Source organism: Tasmannia lanceolata, unplaced genomic scaffold (genome assembly GCF_043159265.1).
Source record: "Tasmannia lanceolata isolate RefF3 unplaced genomic scaffold, GAP_Taslan_0.1 ptg000006l, whole genome shotgun sequence".
In the NCBI taxonomy this organism is placed as follows: domain Eukaryota; kingdom Viridiplantae; phylum Streptophyta; class Magnoliopsida; order Canellales; family Winteraceae; genus Tasmannia; species Tasmannia lanceolata.
The window spans coordinates 1660133-1675975 of record NW_027518683.1 but is presented as its reverse complement, the minus strand read 5'-3'; the positions used below and the strand labels follow the sequence as shown (position 1 = coordinate 1675975).

Here is a 15843-nt window from a genome sequence, read left to right as displayed (position 1 = left end):
ATGTGCAATGCTTTGATTTATTAGGCTTTCTAATTGACCCATGTATGGAGTTTTCAGTCAGTTGCTCTCAAGCCAGTTGGCTTTAAGGAACTGGGCATAAAAACCCTTCAGACTTAATAGCTCAAGTCAAAGAGGCTACAAATCAAAACTATAATCAAGAAGCAAACTTTCAAAAAAAATCATTCATTCTTTCTTTTCTTTCAACCTTTCTTTCCTTTTTATCCATACCATATAAAAAGCAAGTTTCTATTTCTATTTCTTATTCAAATCCTTTTAAAAGAAAGATTCCAAAAGAAAACAAAACTAAGAAAGGAAAGTATTATTTCTAATTTTTCAAATTCCAAAATTAAAATATCCACTAACTTTCTTTCTTAAAATAGGAAAACAACTTTCTTTCTAAGAATACCAAGTTCTTTCTAATTTGCGAAAAATTGCCAAAAGCAAAAGGAAAAGAAAATTTCTAACTTTAACTATAGAAAAGATTAGAAAAGAAAGTTTCCAAAAGCTACCCCCCCATACTTGATTTATGCATTGTCCTCAAGGCATTAAAAATAGAAAGAAAAATATGAAGACTAAAAATAGAAAGGAGGGTGCGTACCGTATTTGTTTAGGCATGATTCAAATAGGAAGGTTCATGGAGATCCATGACCTCTTCCATATCCGGCTTTGACAACTCAATAAATGGCTTTAATCTTTGTCCATTAACTTTAAAAATCTCACCATTTCTTGGATTTAGAACATCGACCGCACCATGGGAGAAAACTTTATGCACAATGTATGGTCCATCCCATCGAGACCTTAACTTACCTGGAAAGATATGCAATCTGGAATTGTAGATAAGCACTTTTTCACCTTCCTTGAAAGATTTTCTCAAAATATGCTTATCATGAAAAGCCTTTGTCTTCGCTTTGTAAATTCTTGCATTCTCATAGGCATCATTACGTAATTCCTCTAATTCCACAAGTTGAAGTTTTCTAAGAGTTCCTGCTTTAGACAAATCAAAATTCAAATGTTTAATTGCCCAAAAGGCTTTGTGTTCTAATTCAACAGGAAGATGACATGCCTTCCCATACACAAGGCGATAAGGAGACTGGCCAAGGTCAGTCTTAAATGCGGTTCTATGAGCCCATAAGGCATCCACTAGCCTAAGGGACCAATCCTTGCGATTGGGGTTGACAGTCTTCTCTAAAATTTGCTTAATTTGCCTATTGGACACTTCCACTTGGCCACTAGTCTGGGGGTGATAAGGGGTAGCTAATTTATGGGTGATCCCATATTTCTTCATAAGGGCCTCGAAAGGTCTATTGCAAAAATGTTTACCCCTATCACTGATGATAGCACGTGGTGTACCAAAGCGGGAAAAAATGTTTTCTTTGAGAAATTTGACCACAACCTTGTGGTCATTGGCTTTACAAGCTATGGCCTCAATCCATTTTGAAACGTAATCTACGGCCAATAAGATGAACAAATTCCCAAAAGAGTTGGGAAAAGGACCCATGAAGTCTATACCCCACACATCAAAAATCTCAACTACTAAAATGGGGTTGAGGGGCATCATATTCCTCTTGGTGACACGACCTAAAGTCTGACAGGCGTTGCAAGCCTTGCAATACTCAAATGAATCCCTAAACAAGGTCGGCCAATAGAAACCACACTGAAGAACTTTGGCTGCGGTTTTCGTTGGCCCAAAATGTCCTCCACAAGCCTGATCATGGCAAAAAGATAAAATAGAATGGTGCTCATGATCTGGAACACAACGTCGGACAATCTGATCCGAACATGTCTTGAATAGATAAGGGTCTTCCCAGAAAAAATATTTGACCTGTGAGTGAAACCTATACTTGTCTTGGGTGGACCAATGATCTGGGGTCGCACCCGTGACCAAGTAATTTACTATATCTGCATACCAAGGCTCACTAGAAATGGCCAATAATTGCTCATCTGGAAAACTCTCATTAATGGGACATTCGTCATCCTTTGCATTGGAGAGACGGGACAAGTGGTCTGCAACCAAATTTTCTGTACCTTTCTTGTTCCTAATCTCTAAGTCAAATTCTTGAAGAAGCAAAACCCACCTAATGAGGCGAGCTTTGGCATCTTTCTTAGCCACAAGATATTTGATGGCGGAATGATCTGTATAAACAATCACATGTGAGCCAATCAAGTAGGACCGAAACTTCTCAAGAGCAAACACAACTGCTAGGAATTCTTTTTCAGTGGTAGTATAGTTGAGTTGCGCATCATTGAGGGTCCTACTAGCATAATGAATAACATGGGATAAGTTATTAATTCTTTGACCCAAAACAGCCCCAATGGCAAAGTCAGAAGCATCACACATGACTTCAAAGGGCTCAGTCCATATTGGTGCTTGAATGATAGGAGCCGTGGTTAGCTCCTTCTTTAAATGCTCAAAAGACTCTACGCACTCATTGGAAAAATCAAATTTTTCATCCTTTGCAAGCAAGTTAGTCAGAGGCCTAGCTATTTTACTGAAGTCTTTTATGAATCTCCTATAAAAGCCAGCATGGCCCAAAAATGATCGGATGTCCTTCACATTTTTGGGTGATGGTAGATGGGAAATAAGGTCCACCTTGGCTTTATCTACCTTTAAACCCTCTTTTGAAACTACATGGCCTAAGACTATGCCCTCCTTCACCATAAAGTGACACTTTTCCCAATTAAGAACTAAGTTCTTTTCTCTACTTCTTTCCAATACCAGCTTTAAATGGTGAAGGCACTCATCATAGGTGGAGCCATGAATGGAAAAATCATCCATGAAGACTTCGAGAAATATCTCCACCATGTCCGAGAAGATACTCATCATACACCTTTGGAACGTGGCAGGTGCATTGCATAACCCAAAGGGCATGCGTCTGTAAGCAAAAGTTCCAAAAGGGCATGTAAAAGTAGTCTTTTCTTGGTCCTCAGGGGCTATAGGGATTTGATTATAACCAGAATATCCATCTAAGAAACAATAGTAATCATGTCCTGCTAGTCTCTCTAACATCTGATCAATAAAAGGCAAAGGGAAATGGTCTTTCCAAGTAACGGCATTAAGCTTTCGGTAGTCAATACAAACCCGCCACCCCGTTTGAATACGAGCAGGTATAAGTTCATTGGTGGCGGATTGTATAACGGTAACTCCCGACTTCTTAGGCACCACTTGGACTGGACTGACCCACTGACTATCTGAAATGGGATAAATAATCCCATTATCAAGACACTTTAAAATTTCTTTTTGAATGGCTTCCTTCATCACAGGATTAGCCCTTCTTTGGGATTCCCTTGAAGGTTTGGAACCCTCAATCAAATGTATATGATGTTGGCAAATTGAAGGGCTAATTCCTTTGATGTCAGCCACGGTCCAAGCTATGGCGTCCTTATTTTCCTTTAACAAATTAAGTAACTCATCCTCTTGACTAGAAGTTAAATCAGAAGAAATAATAACAGGAAGAGTTTCATTATTGCCTAAGAAAGCATACCTGAGATTTGAAGGCAAAGGCTTCAAATCTAGCTGTGGGGGCTCTTCTATGGATGGCTTGGGAAGGGATTTAGAAAGGGGTCCCATGGGCTCCATTATGTGTTGTAGGCTGAAAGCCTCAGAGAAGAAGTCGCCTCCCGGATCTCCCAACTGCTCTAAGCATTCTTGAAAATCTGCAGCAAAATCAATATCAAACTCAGTTTCTATCTCATCTGGGAATGAATGCAATAGATTAACTTCTTCATGCAAACTAGGATGCTTTCCTAATCTAAAAATATTAAAATCTACTGATGTGTTACCAAATGAGAGTTTCATGAGGCCATTTCTACAATTTATTAATGCATTACTAGTAGCAAGGAATGGCCTACCTAAAATGATTGGGATTTGATCTTTAACATGTGCAACAGGTTGGGTATCTAAAATTATGAAGTCCACAGGAAACAGAAATTCACCCACCTTAACTAAGACATCCTCCACCATCCCTTTAGGAGTTTTGACTGATCTATCTGCCAACTGAAGAGTGACAGTGGTTGGTTTGAGTTCTCCTAGTCCTAATTGCTGGTAGACAGTGAATGGCAAAAGATTTACACTTGCTCCCAAATCAAGTAGGGCATGGTCAATTTTTGTGTTGCCAATGGTGCAAGCTATTGTGGGACATCCCGGGTCCTTATACTTGGCCACCATTTGCTGAGATAAGATGGAACTAACATTGGCGGCTAAGAAAGCTTTCTTAGGTACGTTCGTTGTGCGCTTTTGAGTGCACAAGTCCTTAAGCACCTTGGCATAAGCAGGGACTTGGGAAATAGCATCTAATAATGGGATATTCACTTGCACTTGCTTAAAAACATCTAAAATCTTGTCCATGGCAGCAACCTTTTTATTATTTTGAAGCCTCTTAGGATAAGGAGCTTTAGGTATAAACTGTCTCTCTGGTTGTGGAGCTGGCTGCTCCTCTGCGACACTGTCAGGCTCCTCAAGTGATTCTGTAACAGGGGGCTGATCTCTAACTTCTATAGATGAATCTTTGGAGTCCTTAGATGGTTCGGATCTGACCATAACCTTTCCCTCCCTTTCCGATCTGACCTTCTCCTTCTGATACTCTCGGCCACTCCGTAAAGCATAGACGGCATTACACTGGTTGGAGGGCTCTTCCTGTGGGTTCTGTTGAATTACATTCAACTGACTCGGTTGACCTTGTTGGTTTGGATTGACATTCCTAGGGTTAGGAACGGGTTGAGAAGGCATTTTTCCTCTCTCCCTCTCATGTAAGGCATTAGCAAGTTGCGAGATTTGCTTCTCCATGTTGTGCTGACTAGTCATGAATGTACTCATGAGAAGTTCTACGCTCTTTTCTAAGGAATTGATCCTAGCCGAATCAGCTTGTTTTGGGAAACCTGGGGGGGTTTGGATCTGATTTGAAAAGTGATTTTGGATCTGATTTTGGAAGTGATTTGGGTTGGGTGGGGGGTTGGTAGGTGGCCTAATAAGATTTGGTGGCAGATTTGGCCTTGGTGGGCCATACTGGCCATGATTTTGGAAACTAGGTTGTGCGGCTTGGTAATTGGGTTGACTCCACGAGAAATTAGGATGATTCCTCCAACCCGGGTTGTAAGTGTTACTAAATGGATTATTTTGAAACATAGCACTTACGTTCTCAGTACCATTGCTGGGCTGAGAAAGGTTGGGGCACTCTTCCATAACATGGCTTGGATCCTGACACCAACTACACATAGGGACTGTTTGACTAACATGATTGACCTGTGAAGGTCCTTTAACCACTATGGCTTCTAGCCTTTTGATAAGAATATCTAGGTGAGCCTCTTTAGCTACAGTACCCTCAATGAAACCCTTACCAATGGCTCTTTCACTCTCTTGGGTTGATTCCCACTCACGAGTCTTTTCAGCCAATTCAATTAAAAAGTTCCAAGCATCGTTTTCATCCGTATATGATGTAAATCCTGTTGGGCACATAGATTCTAACAACTGCTTGGTTTGATAGTCAATACCCTCATAAATAATTTGGCATAAATGCCAAGTGTCAAGTCCGTGATGAGGGCACTCTTGGAGAAGATCCTTAAACCTCTCCATGAACTTGGAAAAAGACTCATGGGGTTTTTGCCTAAACTGAAGAATGTCATTCCTTAGTTTATTCGTTTTATGCATAGGAAAGAACTTTTTAAGAAAGGCAACAGTGAATTCTTCCCAAGTAGTGATAGAATTGGTGGGAAGACCATAGAGCCATTTCTTAGCTCCATCCTTGAGTGAAAAAGTGATAAATCTAAGCTTTACCGCATCATCTGAGAGTTGCTGCATTTTAATGAGGACACACACTTCCTCAAACTCCCTAAGAAATAGATAGGCATCCTCAGAAGGTAGCCCATGAAAATGAGGTAACATGGTGATGAATTGGGATTTGAGTTCAAAATTATTTCCCTGCACAACAGGCAAACGTATGCATGAAGGTTGTGCTGTCCTAGTTGGATAGAATCTATCCCTAAGGGTTCTAGGTGTTTCCTCATCTGCCATGTCTATAGGTATAGGTTGAATTTTTATTTCTGTTTCTGATCTAATTGTTCTTTCTAATCGGTTCACAGAATTTCGTACCCAACCAGTACTCATGCAAAAATCAAAATCACGAAGGCAAATAAAGAAGCAACTAAAAATATGCAATAATTAAATCTAATATAAACTAAAACAAATAATTACTAAAACTAAAACACTTCGAATAGTTAAGAATTTAATAAAAACTCTTCCCCGGCAGCGGCGCCAAAAACTTGTTTGTGCAAAATTAAACCGCAAGCGTACGGGTCAATCGTAGCTACGGGTCGATCACAGGAAAGAGCTATTAAACCTCTTAACTTAGGCAAAGTGAACAATTATCCAAATATTACTACTAATTATCTACTGATTATCTAATCTAGATGATTAAATTAAAGCCAATTTACTAGTCTAACAATTTTCAAATTAATAGAAACAACTTCTTTAATCTAAGGGAACCCTATTCAAGCAATTTAACTACAAATTATTTTTAATAAAATAAATTAAAGAACTGATTTGATTGAGAATTTTAACCACTAATTTAGTCATTAATCTAACACAATAATTATTTAATTTAATGAAAAACTTAAAGAACTATTGGGGTGCAAAGTTGCAAAACTATTAGAATGTTGCCTAAAAAAAATAAAAAGTCTTAGGGTTAGAATCCACCATAGGTTAGATAAAATTTATTAGTTTGTATATATAGATTCGCTTTGATCACAATCTTGAATTAGATTGACTTGTATAGATGATCAATCCGATCAATGAAAAATCCAATCAATGGATGAGATTTCCCATTAGTAATTGATCAAGTACACAAACAATTTTCAATATCTATACAAGACTCTATAAATTCTCATCAACGATCACATATACAAGAGATAATCAATGGCATATATGATCTATAATTCGAATTTACAACCCCTTGTATATTAAAGTTATATTCACAAAATTGAATCTAGACCGTTAGATCACACAATCTAACAAATTTAATGTACCCTTTAGGCTTCATCTAACCCTAAGATTAACAATTTAGTTACTCATTGAGAAGGGGAAAGAAACATAGAAAATAAAGAGAGAAATTGCCATTAAACAAATAAACAAAAAAAATACTCTCTTATTCAATTTAAAATAGGTCACTAATATATCAAATTCCAAATAAAAGTAAATAACAAAACAAGAAAGACTTATTCTTTTTCTCCTCCTTCAACAGTTGGATCCTCGTTCTCGCCTTGGATTGCCTTGGATGATGTCCTCGACGGTTGGATCGAATGAGAAAAAGAGAAGAAAAATAGCTTGAAAAGAGAGCAAGAAAGAACAAAGAAAAAAAATAGAAATTAAGAACAAGCAAAAGCATAGAGAGAAAGAGAGAGAGAGAGAGAATTGTGTGGTTGTGAGAAGGGAATGAGAAAGAATAAGTATATATGAGAGTGAGGTAAGGTTTTTCCAATTTAGTAAATGTCCAAAAATATTCCTTGCATGTGCTTTGGATAATTGAGTTACCATCTTCTCTCCTCCAATAGCATAACTCCATTCTTTCTATTTTAACATTCCTCTTCACCGTGCTTGTAGCAACTCTTTTTTTCTTTTTTCTTTTTTAAAGGGAAGGTGGCTTGATGGAATCTTTCTACATATCTCTCTTTCATTGCATGTGTTGGAACATGGGTTGTTTCCAAATAATTTCTTCATGGGTGATGTTATTTGTTTTGGAAATGTGCGACCCACAAGGATTGCATGTGCTTGCAATACATGGAAACATTGCATGTGCTTGCAATACATAGAAACATTGCATGTGCTTGCAATACATAGGTTGTTTCCAAATAATTACTTCATGGGCTGATCCTAGCTCTTCATTTAGTGGGATATAATTTCTCAAAAGAATGCTCTTGGCCATTGATGCTATTTCCTTGGAATTTCATTGTTTTAGCTCAATTTTCCTTGAAAAATCTGAAATAACCCTGAAATATCAAAAACAAGGAAAACACATCAAATAGCACTGCTCTAAAAGTAAAAAGATAATTATTTTCTACCTACAATTCACACATAAATGTGCTCATCAATACTCCAGGAAAATGTTAGTATAAGTCATGTTAGTGTGTCAGCATATTTTGGTTTTTACAGATTGCCAGGAAACCTTTCCATTTCTAATTTAAGTGGTGTCATACTATCTTATATGTTTGGCCGTGTCTTGTACATTTCTGATAAATGATGACTCTCAATTATTTGACAGGATAAAATGTTGCTCCAGCACTCTTTTTTTTTTTTTTTTTTTGATATAGGGTATCCCTACCCCTTTAGGGGCGGGACTAATCCCTACGGATGCACGCAATCACCTGTAAACCACGTGCATCTGCCAGCACTCTTTTTATCAAACTGAGTTTCTTGTAATATTTTTATAGGTGGCAAGCATGGGAAGAAAGAGTTGGCTTTACATTTGTCCGTCAATTTCTTAATCTGTTCTCCATCTTTTCTTCATTTAAGGTAAATCTTTTTTCTATCTGCACATTTAAGGTAAACTCATATCTGTGGTCTTGAATGATAGCAAGCGGATCCGGTTATGATGATTTACTTGAGCAGGATCGTCTAGTAACTTATAGTATATTGTCCTTTAAATTATATTAAAAACTCGATGGTTGAACTGAAACTTGACGGGGGCAATTTGGTTAGGCTGGTCTGTCATTACTTTGTCCAAATCTGAATTTCATAAATAATCTGCTGATTTGATGATTGATTGTTGATTTTTTTGTACCCAACAATTTTTTTTTACTTCGTCTTACCGAGTCAAACATGAAAAGGTGAAGCCATTCTTTGAACAAAAATGAAAAAAGTGAGGAATCAATTTCATTTCACTGTCTAGACAGATTTTGAAATTTTCCTATTCTAAGTCCTCTCTATTTTGCTTGGATTCTTGTTAATCTCCAATAGTATTTTTTTTAATGGTAAGATATCAATCTCCATACTGTTAAACATTCTTTCTTCCACTCTGATTTGATCTGTGCACCCACAGGCAGCGCAGATTATCAAAGGCAATCCAACTCTTGTCGTAGCTCCGCTCACAACTATATTGGTCTGCTTTGTTCATCCAGCACTTGGTCTTATCGTACTGCTCCTATCTCACACTTCATATTGTCATGCTGCTCTCTGCAGGTATGTTTTTTACATGGGTTTACTTTTCTTATTTCCATCGTTGTCCTGACTCGTAATTATCACCTATTTTTCTACATCTATGAGTATCTGCAAATGGAGTCCTAGTTTGGCAACCCACCTGTTAGTTGATACAGCTACATTGTTGTGGTAGTCTAATGCTGTGTTGAGATACAAAACAATCTCTGTTACGTGGATTCTTCTGAATGGCCGACGAATCCGTGTTGGACATGTCTCGGATTCCAATACTTAAGGATTCACAGACACTTCTGGGTCTCTTCTAATTGTTTTTTTCTTATACTGCTACCACAGCCTTACAATTAATGCATGCATTAAGTTTTATCCATCCTAATAGTAAGTTTTTATATCATTTTTTTAAAAAATAGTAAGTTTTTATACTTTATATGAAAATAAAACATTATATTTACCCAACCTACTAAAAAATTTTGGGGAATGATAAACCCCCCTCTCTGACAGATAAAACCCCCCCTTTAACGTTATTCGTTAAGTTTTAAAAGCAAAGAAAAACGTTAAAGGGGTGAATTTATCCTCAAGCAGTGAACCATTCTCACAGAAACCGTTAAAGGGGGGGATTTTATCCGTTTAGGGGGGCGAAAGGAGGGGGGGGGGGGATATCATTTCCCAAAATTTAATATATTATTTATTATAAGTAAAATTTCAGAAATAATTAAAATATTTTGGCAAATCCACAAATCTTTATTTTTGAGGTTTGCCGAATCCAACACTCGATACCCGTGTTGGATTCCGACACTCGTACCCGTACTGATGCAACATAGCAAACAATTGATCCAAACTTGTCCATACCCAATGACATGGTGTTTATGGGTGTTTCCAACTTCTGAAGTTGCCAAATATTCTGGGTTCATTTCATAGAGAAATGCTAAATGTTCATGTCCGAATCTGTGAAATGTTACTTTGAGTTTTTGAAACGCCAGCAACATATAAACTTTTGAGGCATGGTTATTTCTTCTCTGGTTTGTGCATGCTGCTGAAACCATTGTGCTTGATCTTCCATTCTGATTGTAGAATACTTCTTATATTTTTAACAGCTTTTTGGGTTTTGATGTAAACAGGCAGGAATTGAGCTGTTCTGTAATATTGATGAGTTTACAAACTTATTTGTTAGTGCTTTCTGCTTCTTTACCGATGTGACCTCTTTCCTATCCATTGTTTTGTTTTCCTGAGGTTGATTACGGCATTCAATGACATTTTTTCTTCCATCCATCCTTTTAAGTGGCATTATATCTTTATGTTGTTTTCTCGTTGTTTTCGTAGTCACTTTTTATCATTCATCCTTGCATGGCCACCATTTTTTGCTAATGTGTCATGACACACACACACACACACACACACACACACACACACACACACACAAAGTTGCTGGAAACTGATTTTATTATATCTAACTCCAGTTCCTCTCTTATTGCATGATTCACTTTTTGCTCGTTACCAATTTGTTATTGATCTTTGGCATTTCCGATCACTTCATGTTTTTCCTACTACTTAATATTGCATTTTTGATATAGTCCTAAAAGTTCATCCCGGTTTTTGTAACAGTTTTTTGGCGGCTTCCTTTCGCAGCCATGTACAAAGAAAGGAGTCATTTGAAGCCAATACCATGGTTGATGCATCTGGAAGATTGCAACCCAAACCTGGTGATACATTTCACCCGCTTCTGCCTCTGGATGAGAACTACTCTAAGAACCCAAACTCAGCAAAAAGCTTTAGCGAGACTCAGTTAGAGATCTTCAACTACCGGCTTGGCATGCTGATATTGCATCTCATAGCGGCACTAATGTTTGTTCCATCGCTTGTGGCTTGGTTACAGGTATGCATTTTCCCTTCTTTGCATCTCATAGCGAGACTCAGTAAGAATTTGTTAAATATCTTTTGATAAAATAATTTATCTACACACACATAATATTTTTTTTTTGAAAGATATCCACACACACACATAATGTGTTCAACCTTTTATTAAAAACCATCGGCTGGATTTATTGAGTCGAATATTTATGAGAAATGATCTAAATATCTCTCCAAATTGTAGTGATGGATTCCATGTTGAGCATATACATATCTCTTGTACCATATGTGCAACCCAATATCAAAGTTACATAGATAATACATATGACAATGTGAATCCCTCAGGTGTCCTATCCATGATTAAGTTCGGTATATATACATGTTATATACACCTATATATCTGCTTAGAATCTCTACCCAAATGACCAAGATATGTCATCCTATTATATTCTAGCAAAACATGTATCAGTCATAATAGAACGCAATATCAAGTCATCATCCATAGCCGAGAACAATTTTAGGTCTACAAGGAAACTGATAATACTTTATCTCCGTTTGGATTCCTTAATCGCAGAATGTTGTGTCTTCAATGTTACCTAAGGAACCTTCTGACAATATCATGTATGGCATTAAAATAAACATATCTATAAACAGTCATGATAGTGAATGCCAAACCAATAATTTTCTCAAATTGGAAATATAAAATATCCTTCCATTTTACTCATGAGGGCAAACTGCATTAACAGTCTAACACAAACATGATTTTTTTTATGACAATGCTTGCAATCACTAGGAGCATTGACATCTTGCCTTCTTTCAGTCACAATCTTTTATATTTTGTTTTTTAAATGAGAGTTGTAAAATTCATATCAGCAAGCCCGTATCTTTTAAACGAGGTCTCCATTTTTCTTGCAGAGAATTGGGGTGGATCAGAGCTTTCCCTGGTTTGTAGACTCAGCTTTATGTGTGGGTGTTATCCTCCACGGCCTATGTGGCTTGAAGCCAGGCTTCAATACGCTATCTTTTTCTTTCCCTGGCATACGCAGTAGAGAATTCGGCCTGAGCTTCATTTACCTGCTTGCTGGTTATTACTGTTATCTCTCGGCCCTTGCCTTCGCTCCCTACAGAGCATTTTACCCTATGGCCGCCATTGGTGCCATTTCCACTGTTTCTAGAATCATTGAGAGAAGGAGCAGAGAAAAAGGAGATACTTATTTTAGAAATGGCAGGAAGCATTCATCCCATAAACACTAGTGAGCTTCTTCTTGGGAATCAGATAATCTTTTCTTATAGATTTCTCATTTTTGCGGCTCAGGTTTTGTTGTTGTATGTTATTTTACTTACTTTGTTTTACTGAAGAGAGAAAAAAGAAGAACTCTATTTTTGGCGTTAAATATTTGTCATCACTGTTTTTCTGGTAGCTTGGTTCTGCTTAGGGTTTCTGCGATCTGCACCAACAGAGGGTTTCAATGGGGTCGATTTGCTCAATATCTTGTTATCCATTCATTTGCCATCCACCAATAAGTGGTTTAAGCAATTAAAGAGGCAAAAATCTCAATCTAATTTAAACTATATGTGCTTCTAAGTTTGGATAGAGAACATGTCAAAAGGTTTGTGATAAATATGCGACCCTTGGAGAGAATAGTGGGAATCCGGAAATTCGAAGCAATGTTTAATTATTCATATTGATATCATGTATCCCATAAGAAAACAGCACATGCGATGCCTGAACATGATTCTTGTAGAAAATATGCACTCATATGACTAAGTTTTTATTGGCTACTGATATTTGCGCTGCCATGTTTTGACTTTTGATGATGAGACACACCTCTTTTCTTCTTTAATCCGCTGCTGGAAGCTTTTTGGGAATACCAGTAGCCTTTTTTATGGTAAAATTAGACTTGTAGACATGAGGAGTTTTATATTTAAAAAGCTTTAAACTGAGAGAGAGAGAGAGAGAGAGAGAGAGTTTTAGGCCTTGTTTGTTTTGGATTTTAAGAAGCGATTGTGACTAGAGAGTGTTTGAGGGCTGGTTTGTTTGGATTTTAAGAAGCGATTGTGAGTCCAAAACTGATTATTGGACTCAAAATTGTGAGTCTGAAACTGGTATAATCAGATTTTTAATGGTAAAAATATGTGCTATAATATTAATGACTAATTGTTTTTTAGTAAAAATCGAGACTAGCAGCTATGAGTAATTTTTTTTTAAAAAGGGGAGAGAGAGGGCCCATTATTTTTTCAGGACCCAATTCGGTTATGTAAGTTTTGGATATTGAGAACCGATAGAGTCCAAAACTGATTATTGGACTCAAATTTATTTTTAATTTTGAGTCTAATAATCTGTTTTAGACAATTGATTCTCAAAATCCAAAACAAATAGTTAAATTTTTAGTCCAATAATTGGTTTTGGAGTCTCAGTTCTTAAAATTTAAAACTAAAAGGGCCTTAATTTGTAAATTTGATCCCAATAATCAGTTTTGGATGGACTCACAATCGGTTCTCAAAATCTAATCAGTTTTGGACGGACTCACAATCGGTTATCAAAATCTGAAACAAACAGGCCTTAATTTGTAAGGCCGTATTCATTTTAGATTGTGAGGCCCAAACTGATTCTTGGACTCAAAATTAAGTTTAATTTTGAGGTCCAATAATAGGTTTGGGGCCCACAATTGGTTGCCACATTCATTAACAAACAGGGCCTAAATTTGATCGAATAATCAGCTTTGGGGTCGCATTTAGCTCTCAAAATGCCAAACAGTCCTTAGGGATTAAGGCCTTGTTTGATTTGGGTTTGAAAATCAATTTTGCGTCCCAAACTGATTATTTGACTTAAATCTAATTTTGAGGCAAATAATCAGTTTGGCACTCACAAGTCAATTATCAAAATCCGAAACCAACAGGCCCTAATTGGTTTACAATTATTGCACTTAGGCAAAACAAAACTTGGGCTTTTCTTTTTAATTGCGCCCTAAAAAGTACGATGGAGGCTTTAATTTATAATGTAGCCTAGATGTGCTATTCGATGATGTGACAACTTATTTGTGAAAAAATCCGATACAATATAGCAGTGTACCAAGTACTTGGACACGCATTAAGCCTAATCTGCAATAACCATGTATTGCTGGTCCTACAAAAAAAAAAAATGTGACTCTAATGAGGCGGGAGATAACGAGAAGTTAGAAGATACCATCATTTGGTCCGTGATGTTGATGGATAACAAGGCAATGCTTAAGCACGAGCATTGTCTACCATAAGTAATAGCATGAGGTGACCAAGCAACAAATATTTAGTGGGTTGGAAACCTACTTTGATTGGGTTGGAACTCTTGTATGTGAGATTGACTTGTAGTCTTAAAAACATGTGATCCTCAAAGAGGACTGATGATCTAGAAGATTAACTTGTTATTCTTTATACCCTCAGTCTAAGATGTTGATAGTTGATAGAGCTAGGGCTGCAACTCGGGTCGGGCGGGTCGGGTTTTGGAGAACCCAACCCTACCCGAGAAATATCTCGGGTCGGGTCGGGTTTTTTTTTTTCACAAAACCCACGATTCCCAAACCTGGCCCTACCCATGATAAATCTCGGGTCGGTTCGGGTTTTTTCACGTTGACGCAATTTTTTAAGGAAAATTCTTATTTGGCAAAGCAACTCAACTCATATAAGCAGAAATTACACTCACATTACACTTGAATCAAACAATGATGTAATTACACTCACATCACACTTGAATCAAACAATGCTGTAATCAAACAATGTTGTAATTACAATCAAACAATGTTGAATCAAACACTTGAATCAACTCAACTCATAGAAGCAGAAATTACACTCACATACAGTAACAGTGGGTGCGTGGGTTTTCACTTTTAACTTTTAACTAACAATAGAAAAAAATGTACATACTATACTTATGTAACTCGGGTCGGGCCCCTTCAAACCCGGCTCGACCTGAGATTCATGCGGGCTTTTGAATGCTCAACCCGGCTCGACCCGAAACCCATGAAACCTGAACCCAACCCAGGCTATTTTCGGGTCGGGTCGATGCGGGTCGGGTAAAACCCGGCTCGAGTTGCAGCCCTAGATAGAGCATAGGGATCCAACTTGGGTTGGGGTTCGAACCCCACGAATTGAACTCAAAGGCAGCGGGTTCTGTCCAATTTTGGCTTGGGTTGAGTTGGCATTTCCTTGGGTTTGCTTAGGTCAGAGGCCTTGGGCAACTCGGCTCAAGCTGCACCCAACATCCGTACTCTAATTTTATGATGATTTTAAAAAGGGAAATGTTATCAGAACTACTGTATTTTGATGAGGGCACTCCTCACTTTATTAAAAGTACGGTATGGTCTGCACCATAGGATGATCCAAACGGTCCATTAGATGGGCCACAACCTAAATGGGTTGTGCTCCAAAAATCATTTCCATAGGTTGACCCTAACCCTTCGATCTGAATGTTAGAGGGTTGATCCAAAAATCATTTCAACCTATGGAAATAATTACTAAAAGACAATATGCATTAGTGGAAATATCAAAACATGGTAGCGCTGATATCATTTCCCCATTTTTAATGGGAAATGATATGTTAGCTGGAGGGGCTGTCTCAAGTAAAAAACAGGGGAGGATATTCCACTTCTCTTTTTCAGACTGGTACTAGAGTAGAGGTTGTAACAATTTCCAATAAAGAAAGCGATACCTTCATCCCTCTCCGAGCATCTTCACGTACATGACTTTATTTCCAAGGAAAGACAGGCCTAAAAGGGTGGAAATGAAGTCATTTTTAGGTAAGGGGGAAATGGTACGAAGACGCGCTCGCCGCAAACAAATGTGGCCAAATTTACAATGATAAGGGCATATTTGTCATTCCA

The 15843-nt window shown here is 37.6% G+C and overlaps 1 protein-coding gene across 3 annotated transcripts in view; it reads left to right on the top strand.

Annotated features, from left to right (window-relative positions):
- LOC143879209 (hydrolases, acting on ester bond) overlaps window positions 1–12381 on the top strand; it is a 50778-nt gene extending 38397 nt beyond the window's left edge. For 2 of the 3 annotated variants that reach the window (XM_077381449.1, XM_077381448.1), the window contains 4 exons: window positions 8419–8500; window positions 9027–9166; window positions 10742–11012; window positions 11903–12381. In XM_077381449.1, coding sequence (XP_077237564.1) covers window positions 8419–8500; window positions 9027–9166; window positions 10742–11012; window positions 11903–12241 — 832 coding nt within the window. In that variant the 3' untranslated portion in view covers window positions 12242–12381. The remainder of the gene's footprint in view (window positions 1–8418; window positions 8501–9026; window positions 9167–10741; window positions 11013–11902) is intronic. The other variant, XM_077381451.1, reaches the window with a different exon arrangement.
- The last annotated feature ends 3462 nt before the right edge of the window (window positions 12382–15843 follow it).